This window comes from Rousettus aegyptiacus, unplaced genomic scaffold (assembly GCF_014176215.1).
Source record: "Rousettus aegyptiacus isolate mRouAeg1 unplaced genomic scaffold, mRouAeg1.p scaffold_m13_p_3, whole genome shotgun sequence".
NCBI classification, from domain to species: Eukaryota; Metazoa; Chordata; class Mammalia; order Chiroptera; family Pteropodidae; genus Rousettus; species Rousettus aegyptiacus.
In genome coordinates this window covers 105,668,207-105,685,695 of record NW_023416306.1, presented here as the reverse complement: position 1 = coordinate 105,685,695, position 17,489 = coordinate 105,668,207, and the positions used below count along the sequence as shown (strand labels likewise).

Sequence of the window (17,489 nt, the reverse complement as noted above, 5' to 3'; positions counted from 1 at the left end):
CCCCGCCCCTCCCTGGACGCCCGCCCTGATTGGCCACTGGCGGCTGCTGGGCGCCCCGCCCGGGAGCACACGCGCGGCGCCCGAGGCGCGGGCCCCGGGGGGCCCCTTGAGGGCCGCTCGACCCCCGACCCCGACCCTGTCCTGCTTGGACCCTGGTGGCCCCGCGTTCACCTATCCACTTCCCCACCTCTCTCACTTTCCTTTCACTTTCTTACCCTTTCCCATCGTTTTTTTCTGGGCAATGAGATCTTCATCGCCAGTATAGTAACAATTCAGTGAGAGAGATCCCTCTGACAATTTGCTAAACTTGGTTAACTAGTCAGTAATATTCTATACTGGGATTAGGCACCAAGGACTTGGTGCGTGGAGCCGAGGTCATGATTTCCAGGTGGAATGTCTCTAGGTTACGTCTGTTGGCTTCGCACTCCTCCTACCTTTAAATGAACATTCATACAAGTATGTTCCATTCTTTAGGTGAAAGACAAAGTAGTCTTGCACTTTGGGCCTTGTTTTTGCTCAGCCCAAGTCCACAGTTTTTCTCTATTTGGTTAAAACTACATTCTCAAGCACCTAAAATGGCTCCCCTTTACCTCCGGCATGAAGACCTGGTTGCTTGTACCTGGATTTTTAAACCCCACATAATCTTGTCCCATGCTTCCGTTTGTTCTTAGTTCCCACTGCTCTCTCCTTTTCACCCTGGTATAATTATTCCTTGGCTCAAGTGTTCTCTGCTCTATGCGATAAAGCCTGTCTCCCCTTCTTTAACTAGTCAGTTTTTACCCATTCTTCAGCTATTTTAGTTAATACGGGCCACTTCTCTGTTCTATCAGCATGAAACTTCATGCATACTCACGCTAGCAGCATTTTACCTCCATTATTTCTCATATTTTAGTAATTTCACACTAGTAAGCTGTTTGAGATCAGAGAACATATCTTAAACTTCTTTTTCCATTCAGAACCTTTTTTTTTTCTTACTGCAGCAGCTGGCATAATTGTAGACATTTAGTAAACACTGGGGAAAGTCATTATAATTAAATGAGTGACGTTTTTTCTAACTAAGACACAAATTTTGAAACTCATACCTCATGAATTTGCCTTTTATAGTAACAGCTGAAGAGCCTATACTGTGCAGGGATTGTTGTGGATTCTTTACATATATTTATTTGCTTATTTAATCTTCACGGTAGGGGGTGGGTACTAGTACTCCCATTTTTTATATGAGAGTAAAGCACAGAGAGGCATGATTTAGACTAAGGTAATAAGAAAGAGACTTGAGATTTGAACTCAGAACATCTAGCTCTGTAGCCCAAGTTCTTAACCACTATACTTCACTGGCTCAACAGCACAGCTCTTAAAAATATTGTTACCTGATTTCATCCTCACAACATCCCACGCCGCAAATGGCCTGAACACTTACCAAATATTAATGAAATGAAGCCACAGACAAAGGTAACTGTTCCAGATTAAAGGACGATAAAGAGACCTACCAACTAAATGAGAATTATTATCCTTGACTGAATCTCAGTCAGGGAAAAAAACTATAATAGACATTACAGGATAATTGGGCAAAATTGAATATTATAAATGAAATATATGAAATTAGATAATCTGACTGTATCAGTGTAAAATAGGCAGATTATTGGCACCCCCATTTTATAAGAGACAGAGAATCAGAGAGAGCTTACTACAAGTTCTCATAGCTAACAGGTGGCAGACTTGAAACCTTAAGCCAGCTGTTCTATTCAGCCCTCACATTTCAGGACTGGCTGTCGGTCAGGCCTCCTCCACACACTTGTTGGTTCCCAAAGTTTAGGTCATTCTTGAGAGGATCTGGTTCTCAGTAGAAAGGTCTGTTGCCTCTAGTGTTGTTTTCATCCTAGCAGCACCCTAGCTTATGTGGCAGGCAACCCAGGCAGCTTTTCCTGTTACATGAAAAAGAGGTGGCAATGTCTTACAGTCTTAAACACTTTCTGTGTTTCCTATCAAAGTTTTCCATTAATTTTTAAAATAATACAAGCCAGCTAGAAAATCACTAAGAAAAATATTAACTTTTGATAATATACTAGCACAAGTCAAATGTACAGGCGATACTCTCAAATGTACAAGTGATTATTTTCAAAACTGTTAGGATGAAGGGAATACAGAATTGTTAACGACAATTATTATAGTCAATATTTATTGAGGGTTTACTTGATGCTAGGCATTCTATTTTATTTAATTCTATGAGATAAATATTATTATACTGCCTCTTTTATTGACGAGAAAACAGACTAGAGAGGGAAGGTGACTTACCTCAAGGTAATTGAACTCATTAAATGACAGAATCAGAATTTGAATCCAGGTCTGCTGACTCTAGAACCTGTTCTCTTGAGCAGTAATTAGTCTCAGACTAAGCTGAAATCCACTCTCTTGCCCTTTTGTTCTGAGTACATGAAAGACAAATTGTCTTCTCTTTGATGATCAATAGAATGTTTATAACTGCCATATTTTTAATTATGAGTCTATTTCTACAAAGGTCAGAATTAAGTTGGAAAAGCCATTTCTTTTTATTGCCCCTATAGTCACTGGGGAATCTTAGGTAGAAAGTTTGAGTCAAACATTCTTTGTGCTGTTAGATAATAAGAATAGGGAGAAAATGCACCTTTTTCACCTAAAAAAGTTACAGTTTTGAACTTCAAAACATTTGAGTTTTCAGATGTTAACTTTACAGATGACTTGTTGATTGAAGGAAACCTGCTTGTTTGGCTTTGAATCAAGCAGATCTCTTTGTTTTAAGTTGTTTCTGGTCAGTGAGATCCCAAAGGAGCTTCTCCATACAAAGATATTTAACTTCCCCTGGAGTGAAGCTGGGGAAGCTTTTACTGACAGTCATTCATTAACATACCAGAGAATATTTTAGAACAGCAGTGGAAGGAAATCCTAGAACCTGTAGGGAATATGTCCTCAGAGACACTGGAGAGGGACATGTCTGAGAGAGTGAGATTTGGGGAGATGGAAGAGGTTACAGAAAAGTGGAAGATAATGCAAAAGAAAAGAGAAGGAAGACAGCAGACAACCTAGAAGAGTACTCAAAGAAGAGTGAAGTCGTTTATGTTGTAGCAGAAGTGAGGACAGATTAGATTTTAAAGGAAAAATGTTCTGAATTTGACTGATTATTAAATGCAAAAGAAATTGTATGAACAGCTCGGAATTCATTGTATTTAACTGGTCTTTCTTTAAAGACCAGTTAAATACAATGAATAAAAAAAAATTTAAATGCAGTAAAAAAAATAAAGACAGCTAAATGCAAAAAAGTTGGAGGAGGAAGACAAAGAAGAGGAAGAGGAAGATGAGAAAGATTGCCAAAAATTTAATTTTATTACTTCATACTTTTATGTTAAACTAATTATTTTATACAATCACTGGTTCTTAGGCTTTTCATTTGTTCTTATGTTTTAATATTTTAAAATTTTATATAACGTTCAATTTTGTGTTGTGTTAACTTTAAATATTTGAAATATTAAAAAAAAATAGGTTGCCAGTTAATATATGTAGAGGAAGTGACAGAATTTGAAAAACAACATTAGGCAACCAGCAATGCAAAAATTGATTCAGGAAGAATCATCAACGGATAATAAAACCAATAGATGCAAGTTTATGGGAGAATAAGATAAGATATGCACATGATCTCAAATTATCAATCTATTTATTATTAATTTACTAACTAAATAATTACAAAGAACAAACATACAATGGAGAAATCTAGCATGAAATTTTGCATCACCAACAATGTAATGAACTAATGTTATATGTCTCCTGATGTGGTGCAGTGGGAAGTACACAATATCAGCTAGGTAATATTCTCGCTAAAAATATTTAACCTAAATCTGATCATGAAGACAAATCTAGATTGCACACGATGAATGATGGACTGGACTCTACAAAGTATAAATGTCATAAAAGACACACAAAAACATGAGGGCTGGTCCTAGATTAAAGGAAACTAAAAAGGCATGACAATTAAATGTGATGTGTGAACCTTGACTGAATCCTGGATTAGGAAAAAAAAAGGTATATTGGACATCATTGGGACAGTTGGGGAATTTGAATATGGACTAGATATTAGATAGTATGATTACAACAATATAAAAGTTCTTGGTGTACTAATGGCATTGTGGTTTTGTAAGATAATATCTTAGTTCTTAGGAGACACATTTAGGGGTAAAATGTCATGATCTTTGTAACTTATTTTCATATGATTCAGTAAAATAAATATTAATAAATGGATATATACATGTCGAGATAAAGCAAATGTGGCAAAATAATAATGAACTTACGTGAAGGGTATATATTGTACTATTTTTTCAACTTTTCTGAAGTTTTCAAACATTTCAAAAATTAAAAAAATAAATAACATTTTTGCTTTAGATGCTTAGATTAAGCCCTTTCTTGAGGCAAGGGAATGGTCTCAGGGACTTTGGGTTTCTGATTTTAGGACTCCATTGTAATGCTTCCGAAAATTCCAAAATGTGTGTTAATAAACACCACTTAGGATGTCAAAGCATTTTTTTAACAGGTAGAAGAAAAACAAGTGGCAACAATTCTAGATTGTGAAGGAAACCAAACCCAAAGAAAAGTGGCTTTTCTCTGTTTTAGAGTGAGGGGCTTGGTTATACAACCTCCTCTCTTTCACCATGAACAATTTTAGTCCTTCTCTTGTAAAGAGCAACTTACTCATGCATCTGACGTCAAAGACCAGGTTCTTGGGTATCAGCCAAGACTCTACCCAGGATCTTAGACAAAACAAAACAAGATATACTAAAGGAGATAACCTATACCTGGAGCCCAATCTTTAGGGGCCGACCATATTTTATGGGAGATTAATCCTGTCATTTGAAGAGAAAAATAGCAGGATTGCAAAATCTGGGTAAGGTGGGAATGGGCAGGACCGATTCTCAAAACTTCTCTTTATGACACCTAGTTGTCCTTATAAGCACGGGTGGCATAACGTTTTTAAAAATCCTAAAGCGGGTAATTTTAAAAATTATGTTTTATAGTTATGTTTAAGAGCGGCATACAGCATCTCGAAATTCAACAATAATAAGGAGTCACAATGCTGAGAAAGGTAAGGAAGAATCACTGGCATAAGAACACATAGTGAAATCTTTCACATATATTCATTAAAAATATATTTATTATATTATCTCTACCGAGTATCATGCACCATGCTAGACATTGGTGAAAATACAGAAAGTGTAGTGTTTAACTGAAAAAGCAAGACAGATATATCATAAAACAACCAGAGATTCTATATAGATGCCCTAAGGCTGTTCAAATAGGATACGAAACGCAGCTACCCCCAGCCAAGGACCACACTTGGACTCCTTTGACTTAAAGCTGACCCACCTTTATGCACAACTTTTTCTTTGAGAGGCACTTGGAGTTGTGGGACTATCTGCTTAATCTGTTGTTCTGGTTTAAAATGCTCCATTGCTTTTTTTCCTAAAGATTTAGCTGTGAGCGCAGCCTCAAGGCTCAAGGGACAGAGGATGATTATGAACCCTCCCACAGAACCTTGGTGCTCGGTGGATCCCTCCATTCAGACAACACTGTAGGTCACCACTCAAGATGAACTGCCGTGAAAAAGGGTCTATGTATCATGTAAAACTGGGAAGCTTAGAATGAATGATGTCCCAGGATAGTGATAATACTGAGGCTGGGCTAGGAAAAGAGCTGCAGTATTTGCAAAATATCCCCTCGATTTTGGTCCCTCATGGTCTACCCACATTCCTACTTGGTATTACTTATTTACCTCTTACATGAAGTGCTTGCTATTCCTATCTTCCTGGGGGTTTGTGGCCTCCCTCTCCTTATTTGATCAGCCTTGGCCCTGACCTGTGGGTATATATAGAAAAAGGGGAACATGTTATATAGGTGTGAGCTGTGTGGCTAGGGGATATAGAGATGAGCAGAGAGAGGACCTCTTTATAAATCCAAAAATAAAATGTTAAAAGATGCTGAATCTGTGATCCTGACTTTTCTTCTGAGTGAGGTTCTACTTTTCTGTCTTTGGCCTGGCTAGATTGAGAAGGTGATTCTGAGAGAGCTCAAAGCTTTCCATCCTTGCACAGTATAGACATGGAGAGAGTCTTTTGGAATCTAAGTGACTGTGACAGTACAGGGGCAACACACAGAGAGGCACGTGTTCATTATGTATGGCTGGAGAAATTATCTGTCTCCAGGGGAACATGTTTCATTGTGCATTAGCTTCCAGCCGCTTCCTTCCTCCCTATTTCTCTGCCCACTCTCTATATCACTGTCTTTCCTAGTCTCCCCTCCCGCTCCCTGACCTCCCCCCTCCCCCGCCTCCTTCACAGTCCGGCTCTGCCCATCAATGTTTCCATCCATCTTTGCGGCCACGTCCATGTCTCCCTCTCCACTTTGCTCAATCTCACTCTTGCTGTCTAGGAGTCGCTTTTCTGTTTGTCTCTCATTTGTCTCTCGTTCTCTCTAGCTCACTTTCTGACATTCCATCTGTTTCCCCATAATGCCAGCCTTTTGGGTACCCGGCAGCTAGTGATAACCTTTTCTCATGTAAGTCCATAAGCGGCACTTGGTTTATTGATTGATTGGTTTTTATTTAAATCCTGCATAGGAAAGAAAATGGAATTTTTATAAAGTGAGAGCAGAAAGAAAATATGAAACCAAACAGAGAGATTAGAAAAAAAGAACAGTCTGAGAGGATGGTGGTGGGAGCAGGGGTGAGAGGAGGGGAAGGTGTCAGAAGAGGCTGAATCCATGGTATTAGATTTCCTATCGAATAAACTGGTTTAGTTATTCATGGCTGGTGACAGCTAAATCTGGACTATAAAGAGTTAAGTACCAAGTTACGCTTGGCACCTAACTCAGAGGCAAAAGCTTCAGGGAAAAATGATTGGGGTTAAATAAACCCGAGAAGCTGACGTGGGTAGAATTTCTTCTGCCTGACCCACTAACAGCTGTGAACGGGACATTTTAGAAATGTTTTTTATTGAAATGCTTCAGTGGGGCATAGCCCCTGGAAGCAAGAAGTTGGCTCTGAGGCTAAGCCTGGGGAACACTGCAGGCATGTGGACAGTCAGCTGACACGGGTGGGAGGGGGGAATGGAGGAAGTGGTCTGGGTCAGGCAGGAGGTGGCAGCAGCTGCTGATGAGGGCAGTTCTGATTGCTGTGTTTGCTCTCTCCTCTTGCCCACTATAATTAAAGCTTTCCCAATATGATCCTGGCTTCCTGAAGGGAAACTAGAATTTAAAAACAAGAAACAAAAAACAGCAGAGATGCTTGGTTGCAATATACGTATATTTTAAATCGTAAAGCACTTAATCATGTCTTGAGGTCACTGTTGCTGGTCGGTTTCAAAGTACTTAATCCTCTGCTATAGCCTGACAGGAGGGGCTCATCTACTAGAACAAACAAAAATAACAGAAAAAAAAAAAAAAAACTTAACTGTACTCACTGAATGAGATATGCTCATGTAAATTCTCCATTAACCCAATCACTCTCCTTAGTTCTGAGACAAGAGACATGCTCCCCCCAAGAGCTTCCCTCCGCTTTTTAAAAAAACTTTACTCCCTTTTCACTCTACCTCTTGTTTCTCTCTCCTGACAGACCACATAGAATCCATAGACCAGAATAAATCAGTTGTTTTCTTTCCCCTCAAAGGATGTAACCTTCCACTCTCCAAATAGCTTTGACAGTTTTCTCATTTGCTAGCTGAGGAGGATATCAAGAGACGTTGACCTTCTGGTTTTGCCTAAAGAGGGAACACTCAGTAACTATTACGCTTCAGTCCCTGATTTGCTTTCACAGTGCCCTTCCTTTCCCCGTCCTTACGGACCTTTTTACCTTCACCCCTGAACATTCTACTCACTCCAAAGTACAATGCCACTCCCCGCAGCCCCGCCCTGCCCCCACCCCCCATGGAGACGCTAGAGGGTATATCTGCCTTCAACCCCATAGTCTTCCCTGCTAGCAAGAGAAAGCACAGGGCCTCCAGGAGTGTTTGCTCCTTATTTAATCAGATTAGTCCCATCACCTACCCTGAGGAGTCAGATTTTGGTGTTACTGAGCTATCTGTGGAGGAAGAAATTGTCAGACATCACTTAAAGAGCCTTGTCCCTTGGACGCTTGGGAACTGCTGAGAGAAATTAATCTTCCGGCTATTTAAGGCAATTTCTTTTCCATCATCCTTTGTCAAGAGGACTGCACTGGGAAATGAATCTGATGGGAGTCCCTGAACTGGTACACTCCACTCAACAGCATCTCTCTAACGCTGTGCAGCATCCATCATCCCACATAAGCAGAGACATATAACATCACTGAAAAGCCAGCTCCCCACCAGTCCCCAGCAGCAAGAAACCACACTGTACACAGGGGATAGTACTGGCCTAGAGACCTGCAGTTTTCCTCTACCTCTGCTCTACTTTTCCAGAAAACCTACCACAAACTGATCTTTTATTGTGAGTCTTGCTTTCATCCAAGATCCGGGAGAGGAAACGGATATGCCAGAACAGAACATGGGACTATTGGTTATGAATTTCCTTGCCTGAACTTAAAGACTCAAGCAGTGTAGAATAGGTATTTACATTAAACAACCACACCACTGTAAAAGCCAGGCATGAGACAGAAACAGAAAAAGGGCAGCTTTGCTTCAAGACCATCTCTTCTTGCCAGACTGAATTTTCTTGCATGGGCTAAGAGCCTAGGGAGTCTTACGTTCTCTGTGGTCACGTAAAAGAATTCCGATCTTCACTTGGGGTTCCTAGAAGTGCTAGGAAGTATGTGCGTGTATGGGTGTGGGGGTAGGGAAAGGGGTGATTTGGGAAGTGGTTCCAGGGAGGGGGAAGCTCAAAGGTTGAAGCTCAGGACCCTCCAACTCTATTATAACCTGATTTGATTTAAGTTGTTGGGATTTCTCATGAGTTCATTTTTTAAAAAAAAAGATTCTAATTTTTAAAATGATCTGCAAATTAGTGTCTTAAGTGAGAGGATGGCTGTATCTGTGCCCCTGACACAGCTCACAACAGCCCACGGCTCCTTCCTGCTTCCCTGAGAGTAGGGCCAGGTCCACTCTAGCAGATCCCTGACTCCAGGGGCTCCTGAGGCACTATTCAGCAAAATGAATCTCCTTAGGCTCGAGAGTCATTTGTTTTCCAAACTCCTTTCTCCAATCTTACTAATTCCCAATTTCCCTACATTTGACAAATGCAATTAACAAGCCTCGATCAGTTCCTGGCTGACAGTCCTCATCGATCAATAAGGCAAGTGCACAGGCTGAGGGGGAAGGGAGGGTACAAGAAAGGACGATAGCCACACATGGGGGAGAAGAGGCCTTACCCCCTATTTCTATGAACGACCCCGCCCAACCCCTCGGCCTCAAAACATGACACTGGGTCATCACCCTCACAAACCACTTTCTTCCTTCGTGCTAAGTAAATACAAAGCAGTATTGTTTATGCCCTCCTCTCCCATTTTTTAAAGGTTTCTCCCATTAACCTCCTCTAAGTCCCCTATGTCGATGTCTTCTTTTTAACAGAAGGGCTTGCCATCTGCTGCCACCATAGCTTGAGAACCCCTTCAGCGCTGGGTGTGATAAATCAGCCATTGCTCTGGTCTCAGCAGGGCCTTTTCCCCACCCACACATTTCAGTGACAATTTTGCGCTTCTTCCTGGCCAGGAAGAAGCCCACCATCATTCCTCTTTGTCCTGAACATAAACACACTGGAGGGACATCAAGCTTGTGGTCACTACTGCTCTCGCACTCTTTTTATTTTCCCTTTTTCCAGGGTCCAAGCCTTCCCTTCCCAATTGGTTTGATTCAAAATTTACCTTCTTCACCTTTTTGCTCTGCATGTAGCATCAGCATTCCCTCCCCCGCCACAGGGTGAGAGCTTTTTCCTCTGCAGCTCTGCCTCATACGGCCCTGTGCATCTTTCCACCTCATCAACTTTTCATCTCTTTGCAAACGAAATCGGGAAGTCTCTCCCTCCTCCTGTCTCTCTCTCCTTCTCCTTTGTTATTAGCTCCATGAGTGGGGACGTTAATGTATTCACTAGACAATATCTTCACACCACAGTTTCCTGTAATTATAGCCACTTCCCTCCCACTGTCCTAGCTTATTTGACTGTAAGTGCCTGGAGGAGGGACAGTGTGGACAAAAGACACAACACAGGTTGAGGTCAGGTTGAGTAGTGTAATGTTAACATCCAAGAAAGTAAAACAAATCTTCACCTCTGCAGCAGCTCATTAACAACTAACTGGTAACACAGAGGTCAATGCACCAGAGCTTAAAAAAAAATAATCAATTCAATTGGGGACCCCTCCACTATAGGATGGGAAGCTGTCCGCACTACCAACAACAGTCACCCAAAGAAATGCAAGCAGCTACATCTACCCTCCTTCAGGGAGTAGATTCACTGTACTTGTCATGTAGATCAGCTACATTATCACTGGAGACTCGGATCCATCCATCTTCTCGGACATGGTAGAGGTTAACTGCACCTCCTGAGTAGGCATCTCTATAGGTGGCTTGGTAGATGGCTCGCCGGGCCAGATCATAGGCCTGTTCCACCTCCAGGTCATAGGAGTAACCCCGATCCATGACCCCATATGCATACACAGAGCCAGAACCCACAGAGAATGTGGCCCCAGAGATCCGGTTTCCTTCACTGTCCACATAGTAGAGGCCTGGAAAGAGAGATGATATTAACAAGAAAACAAATGACCATCCCTTTTGACATCTAATTCATCCTCCAAGACAACAGTTTATCACTCTTGAACCCAGGGGAGAACAACAGAAATACTAGGAAAAAAAGCGCTTCTATAAAGTTAAACAAAACAAAACAAAACAAAACAAAACAGCTAAAGGAATGAAATTAAATGTTAAGACTCCGGGATTCTACAACATACCACCCCATCTCACCTCACATTTTAGTAACTGCCTTGTGTGTCCTCTCTGTACAATCAAAAAGCAAGTATTAAGTCAAATGACTTAGGTTTCAAGCATGTAAGTTCAGGCACTGTGGGTGATAATATTTAAAATAATCCTTACCCTCAAAGTTTACACTATTTGGGGCATAAGACCTATATTACACAGTAGAGAATAAAGCTTAGAGTTCTAAATCATATTGTAAAACCTGCACTGTCCAGTATGGTAGCCACTAGCCAGCCACATGTGACTACCAGACATTTGAAATGAAGCTAGTACCACATGATGAAATGATTTAGATCTACTCGGTTAAATAAAATATACTATTAATTTCTCTTTTCTAATTTTTTAAATGTGGCTACTATAGTTTAGGAATACACAGATGGTTCACATTTTATTTTTATTGGACAGCACTGGTATGGACAAAGGGTTGGCTAGGCCAATGACCTGCTTTTGTAAATAAAGTTTTATTGGAACACAGACACACCCGCTTATGTATGTATTGTCTATGACTGCTCTTGTGCTAAAACAGGAGTTAAGTAGTTGAGACAAAGACCATATGGCCTGCAAGCATGAAATATTTACTATTTGGCCTTTTCTGAAAAGTTAGCCAACCTCTGGTATTGATGAAAATTTAGACACATAATTTAATAGAATTTTTTATCAATTCCAGTTAGCCTGCTAGACCTCTGCAAAAGGGTGCCTTTGTCACCAAGTTTAGATGCAACCTTCCTGTCCTCAGATACTATCAATGGTTCTACATTACCTACCAAACTCATCTATTTTGTGTCCCACTAATCCACAATTCAAATTCTGCCAGTGCCTTCACTAATCTTTTTCCTATTTCAGTGGTTCTCAATTCTCATTATACATCAGAATCATCTAAGGTAGCTTTTTAAAAAAATGCCTAGGACTTACTCCAGCTATTTTTTCAATTTGTCTGGTGTTGGGAACAAGCATGGGGCTTATACTTTAAGTTGGGCAGGTGATTAATGCAAGCCAGGGTGAGAACCACTGCCCTTATCAGTTTTCGGGTTCAGATGATTCTAATGTCTACCATAATCCTGCTCACTTCCACTGCCACTACCTTACTTAGCTGGCTCACCATCTGGTTCCAGTTTACCTTTCTGGATCACCATTCTTCATATACCCTTAGTTCCAATTAAACTGGATTTCCAGTTACTCCTCCCAAAACTTCATGCTTCTTTCCTCCCTTCCTTTGTTCATTATGCCTCTTTCCTCTCGTTTTCACATCCTGGATAACTGCCACCTATCTATGAAGCCTTCCCTAATTCCTCCCATCAGAAGTAATCCCCTCCTCCTCAAAACTCCTTCAGCGTTTTACTGATTCTTTTAAAAATGGTATTAATCTCATTAAACCTTGTATTAAGTAATCTGTGATCCTTTCTCAGTTAACTTCTGAGGCAAGGTGCTGACTCATCTGAATGGGGCAGGTTGTCAGGAAGGCTTCTTGAGGAGGTACCATTTAAGTTATGCTCTAGCTTCCTGAGTTTTTCTGGCAAGCAAGTTTCTGTACTCTCATATACTGTGTCCATTACCTCGAACAAAGCAAATAGCTGAAGGTTCTAAGCAGCATTTCCAAAATGCTTCTTTGGACCACAGGAGGTGTATGAAACTGTCCTTTAACATCTTTCAAAGAGAAAAGTGTCTCATTTTCCAAAGTAACAAACTGAGCTCCTCTCTCACATCTACTTTTTAATCTCTTCAGTTATCCTCTATTGAACAGTGAACTGATATTCTCCAAAGCAAGTGAAAAAGTGGTGGGTATCCTACAGCTGTTCAACAGATATTAGTAAGCAGGTAAATGAATGAAGTAAAAAATGAATGAAGCAACAAAAACAAAAACAAAATGGATAGAATAACTATTTTCAAGGTCAAGGAAGAAAATTATAAAGAAAGTGACAAGCCATATTCCAGCTTGACTAAAGGGACATTCAAAATTGGTTGAAGAGGATCTGACATCAGATACAAGGCTGAACTTCCTGACAAATTTTTATGTATACTGGAAAGGAAATTAGGCTAAAAAATTTCTTTTCAGAGATGATAGAACAGGACTTAGAGTGAATATATCAAGCAAGGAAATAAGATGAGCATCAAGATCCCTTCCAGGCCAAAGACTCCCTAAAGGAAAAAAGGAAGAAAAATAATTGACTTTTGAGAAGCTACTTTCTATATATTGGAGTTTCATGGACCAACAGACACTAGCCACATGTGGCTACTGAGCACTTGAAATGTAGTTAATGCTATATACCAAAATGACAATATTTTAGACTAAGTGAATACAATTAATTTCACCTTTTTTTTTTCCTTTTATAATATATTCATTACAAAACGTAAAATCACATGTGTGGCTCACATTATATTTCTATTGGGTAGCACTAACTAGAGTTTTTAGCACTAACTAGAGTTTTTATGTCTATTAGTATGCACTTTGATTCTCAAATACACTCTTGGTAGGTATTACTATTGTATGGGAGAGACAACAGAAGGAAAAACATTATGTGCCAGACACTACTTGCTTTATGTGTTAGATGATGAAACAGACTGAGAAAATAAGCAATCTGCATAAGGTCACACAAGTAGTTAATGACACAGCTGGTCTAACTCCATGCCCTTTCCTACACTACAGTGCCTTCTGTGAATTGAAGAGAGAAAGAAGGGCTGAAAAACTAATCAACAAATCCTCACCACTGACCCAAAGCTCTTTGTTTCACTTAATCTGTTCACCAACCCCTCCTTTCTGTAGTGTCAGCCCAAGAATCATGTGGTTGAAGCTTAACTCACCAGGGCCTCGCTTATCCCAGCCACAGATCATGGTGCCCATGGACAGCCCCATGCCTTTATACTGATATACCATGTTGGCGAGCAGCTTGGACGCAGCTGCTACGGAGATGCGTTCCTTGTTTCGAAGCTCATAGATTCGACACTGCCGAGCCAATAGCCGCTCCCAGAAGCTGCAATCCGCTGCACCCCCAGCCATGGTGCCCAGCAGGTAGGGGTTGATCTCTATCACCTTCTTTACTGTCTGGGAGGCAATGTAGGCACCCGCTGTGGCCCGGGAGTCTGCTGCAACAATTACTCCATGCTGAAACTGAATATCAGAGGAAAACACCAAGCAGGCCTCATCAGACCACAAAAAACACCTCCTTCACATTTCTTTTTGCATCTATGCAAACCCATAACATCTCTTTCTCTGTCGTTTTGTACTTCACAATATATTTGCCCGCACACTGTCACTTGAGCTTCACATCAGTCCTGTGACACGGGTATAAACAATATGCTATTTTATAGATGAGGAAACGGGTTTAATGAGATAAAATGACTTGCCTGAGATCGTAGAGCTAGTTATTGCAAAGCTGGGCCAGGAATCTCAATAGTCTGGCTCCTAGTACAGAGGTCCCTCCCACCAAGCTTCCCTCTCTTGCCATAGCGTTTTGGTTACTCATGCCTAGAGGGGCCACCAGTTTCCAAAACCTTTGGTGAATGGTTACAACTGCCTTCCCTTTGCCAGTGTTCATTGCTTCTGCGGCCTCTTGTATCCTGGACAGAAGGAACTTGGGGTTGCTTAGGAATCAAACCAAGCAGTCTCGGCTTCCTTCTCCCACTTAGCCCCTAACCCACCGCCCCCCGTCTCCCCCACTCCCACCCCCCTCCCCCATCTCTGGCCAGAGCGAGAACTGAGGCCTTCTGGAGCAATGAGAGCCAAACCGCCGGGGTCGGGACGAGAAGCCCGAGCCTCTGCTTAGGCTTCGTGGCCGTGGCCACCGCGGGCTCCAGTCCGGCAGGGAGGCCGCGAGGCCGGGAAGGGCGCGGCGCGCGGGACTAAGCCCGGTTCGGTGGCTGGGTTCGCACCTTGAAAGCTAGGGTGGTGGTTCCATGAAGTATTTCAATTCTTGGCTCCTCTGGGACACCCCAGCTGGGCGCAGCTAGGCTCAGCCCATCACTGGGGCTTCCTGGACCGAGGTCTAACAGATCCGCACGACCTCCGAGTCCGAAAAACCCGTGTCGGTTCACCAGTAGCGGCCGCTCCAACACGCTGGCCAGCGCCATCTCTAGTATGGGCAAAAGGAACAGCCTCCGCGAACGCCTAGTAGAGAATGGCCGGGCAACGCCTTGTGGTCACAGCTTCACTTCCTATTAAATCTATCCCAAGGAGGAGCCATTTTAACTCCTGGCAACCACGCCTCCAAAAAAGAAGAGCCAGACGTAAGGGATCCTTTTCATTTATAGGGGAAAAATAAAAATAAAAAATGGCTTCACTACCTGTAAATTCTAAAGGGATGTGGCTGCCATTTTAGCTTTGGTCACTGAAGCAGTACTGGATTAGATTAACCTTCAGTTCCTGGGAAGCGATCGGTAACGTCCACACTGGGTAAGAGAAGTGGGGCCCGCCATCTTTGAGAAGGGCGTGACTGGTTGAAAATTGGTTCAGAAACTTTAGCTGCAAGTCGTCTTCGCCCAGCCCGGTGTCCAAGCAACAGTTTACATCGATCGCTACTGATTCAGCACCCTCTTAACGCGACTGAAATTGCCATTTTGTTTAAGGGCACTCTCTATTACTGGATACAATGATGATCTATCTACTCTGAGGTCATTTTCCTATTAAGGAAGTTAAACCACAGTAGTTTGTAGTAAAAGCGCAGCGAAATAAAAGTGCTACACTTCTTGTTGTTTGATAGTGTTAATCACCACGTACCCAGGTTAGTAACCAGTTTTTAAGATTAAATATTCTTTACTTCCACCCTCTGGTAGAAATTCTAATAAGTAATGAAGAGTCCAAAAGCCAGATAGAAGAATAAAAAAGGAAAAGCAAAGGGCCAGTTAATCCACAAACTAGATTCTCAGTTCATCTCCTGAATAACTGAGTCAATAGTCATTTACCATCTTAGAGCCTGGAGGAGAGTTGGGGCTCCATAAAGATGTACCAAGAGGTTCTCTAACTTAAGCTTTCTAGGACAAGCTCTTTATTCAGGAATGTGCTGTATTTCCTTGTCTCTCCCTCTCTCCACCCACCTTCAGCTTTCAACCCTTTGGGAACCATAACAAGCAAGGAAGTGGACAAGGGTATAAAATGTGGCTGCCTGTGAAGTCAGTGTCTGGCCTTCCTTGTTGGATTCCAGCAGCAACATCCATCAATATCTAAATTCCACTTTCCTCTGATGCCCAACTCAGCTCCTCCTCTTCCCCAGCAGATTCTGCATGTGTTGTATTTTTAATGCTGAAATTCAGTAACCCTTTCTTTCCAAGCCCAACCATCAGAATGTAATGAAGCAGATCTTTATTTGTGTCTCACACTTGGATGGCGTGGAAAATGCAGAGTAGGTTTATTGAGCAGGTATTATTTTGCAGTCACCCCTGCAGTACAACTAGTTCTCCTGACTTCTCTGTGATTCTTTTACTGTGTCACTAATAGCATTTGTACCTCTTCTAAAGTAATTTCACATTTTACCTTGTTATAAATGTACATTTATCGCCTACTGGGTTATGAGCTTTTAAAGACAGATATTTCTCTACTATTCATCTCCGTGCCCACTGAGCGCTTAGTAAATGTTTGCCAGATGAATACATGAAACATGCAAGTGTGACAACAATGTTCTTCCAGTCACAAAGCCTTGAAGCCCTGGCTCATCTTTGACAACTCCCCTTCTTTTCCTCCATAACCAGTGAGTTGCCAAGTCCTGTTGATTCTTCTTCCAGAATGCTTCCTACATTCTTTTCTTTGGAGCTAATATCACCTTTGACTTCTTATTTCCTCACTCCTGAAGTACTGAAATATTCTCTTGATTTTCTGGGGCAAAACTGTGCTTTCTAATTCATTCTGCAGAGCACCAGATAGATTTTCCTATAACACCATCTTGATCTTATCACTTACCTGCTTTAAAATGTACAATAAAGTTCAGCAACTAAGCAAGGCATTCAAGGCCTTCCATGATCAGTTCCCAGCTTACCTTACATTAATTCCCTACTCAGAGGGACCTCAAAAGGAGAGGTATAAATGATAAGTACTGCCGTTGGTGGGAATGTAAATTGGCACAGCCACTATGGAAAATGGCGTGGAGGTTCCTTAAAAATTAAAAATAGAACATATGATCCAGCAATCCCACATCTGGATATTTATCCAAAGGAAATGAAATCGGCTATCTCGTAGAGATATCGACACCCAAATGTTCACTATTCACAATAGCTAAGACATGGAAACAACTAAATATCCATCAATGGATGAAAGGATAAAGAAAATGGTATACATATCTAATAGAATATTATTCAGCCATAAAAAGAATGAAATCTTGCTATTTGTGACAACATGGAGGAATCTTGAGGGTGTTATACTAAGTGAACTAAGAGAAAGACAAATACTATGTGATTTTACTTACATGTGGAATCTAACAAAGCCAAACTCATAGAAACAGCATAGAGTGGTGGTTGCCAGGGGTAGCGGTTAGGAAAATGGGAAAACGTTGGTCAAAGGGTACAAACTTCTAGTTATAAGAGGAGTAAGTTCTGGGGATCTCAGCATGGTAT

The 17,489-nt window shown here is 41.4% G+C and overlaps 1 protein-coding gene across 1 annotated transcript; it reads right to left on the bottom strand.

The window, feature by feature from the left end:
* Window positions 1-10,197: 10,197 nt before the first annotated feature.
* Window positions 10,198-15,053, bottom strand: PSMB5 (proteasome 20S subunit beta 5). Its single transcript, XM_016120618.2, has 3 exons — window positions 14,820-15,053; window positions 13,752-14,058; window positions 10,198-10,705 (listed from the first exon to the last, which is right to left on the bottom strand). The coding sequence occupies exons 1-3, from the start codon at window positions 15,015-15,017 to the stop codon at window positions 10,419-10,421; spliced, it is 792 nt and encodes a 263-aa protein (XP_015976104.1). The 5' UTR covers window positions 15,018-15,053; the 3' UTR covers window positions 10,198-10,418.
* Window positions 15,054-17,489: the final 2,436 nt, after the last annotated feature.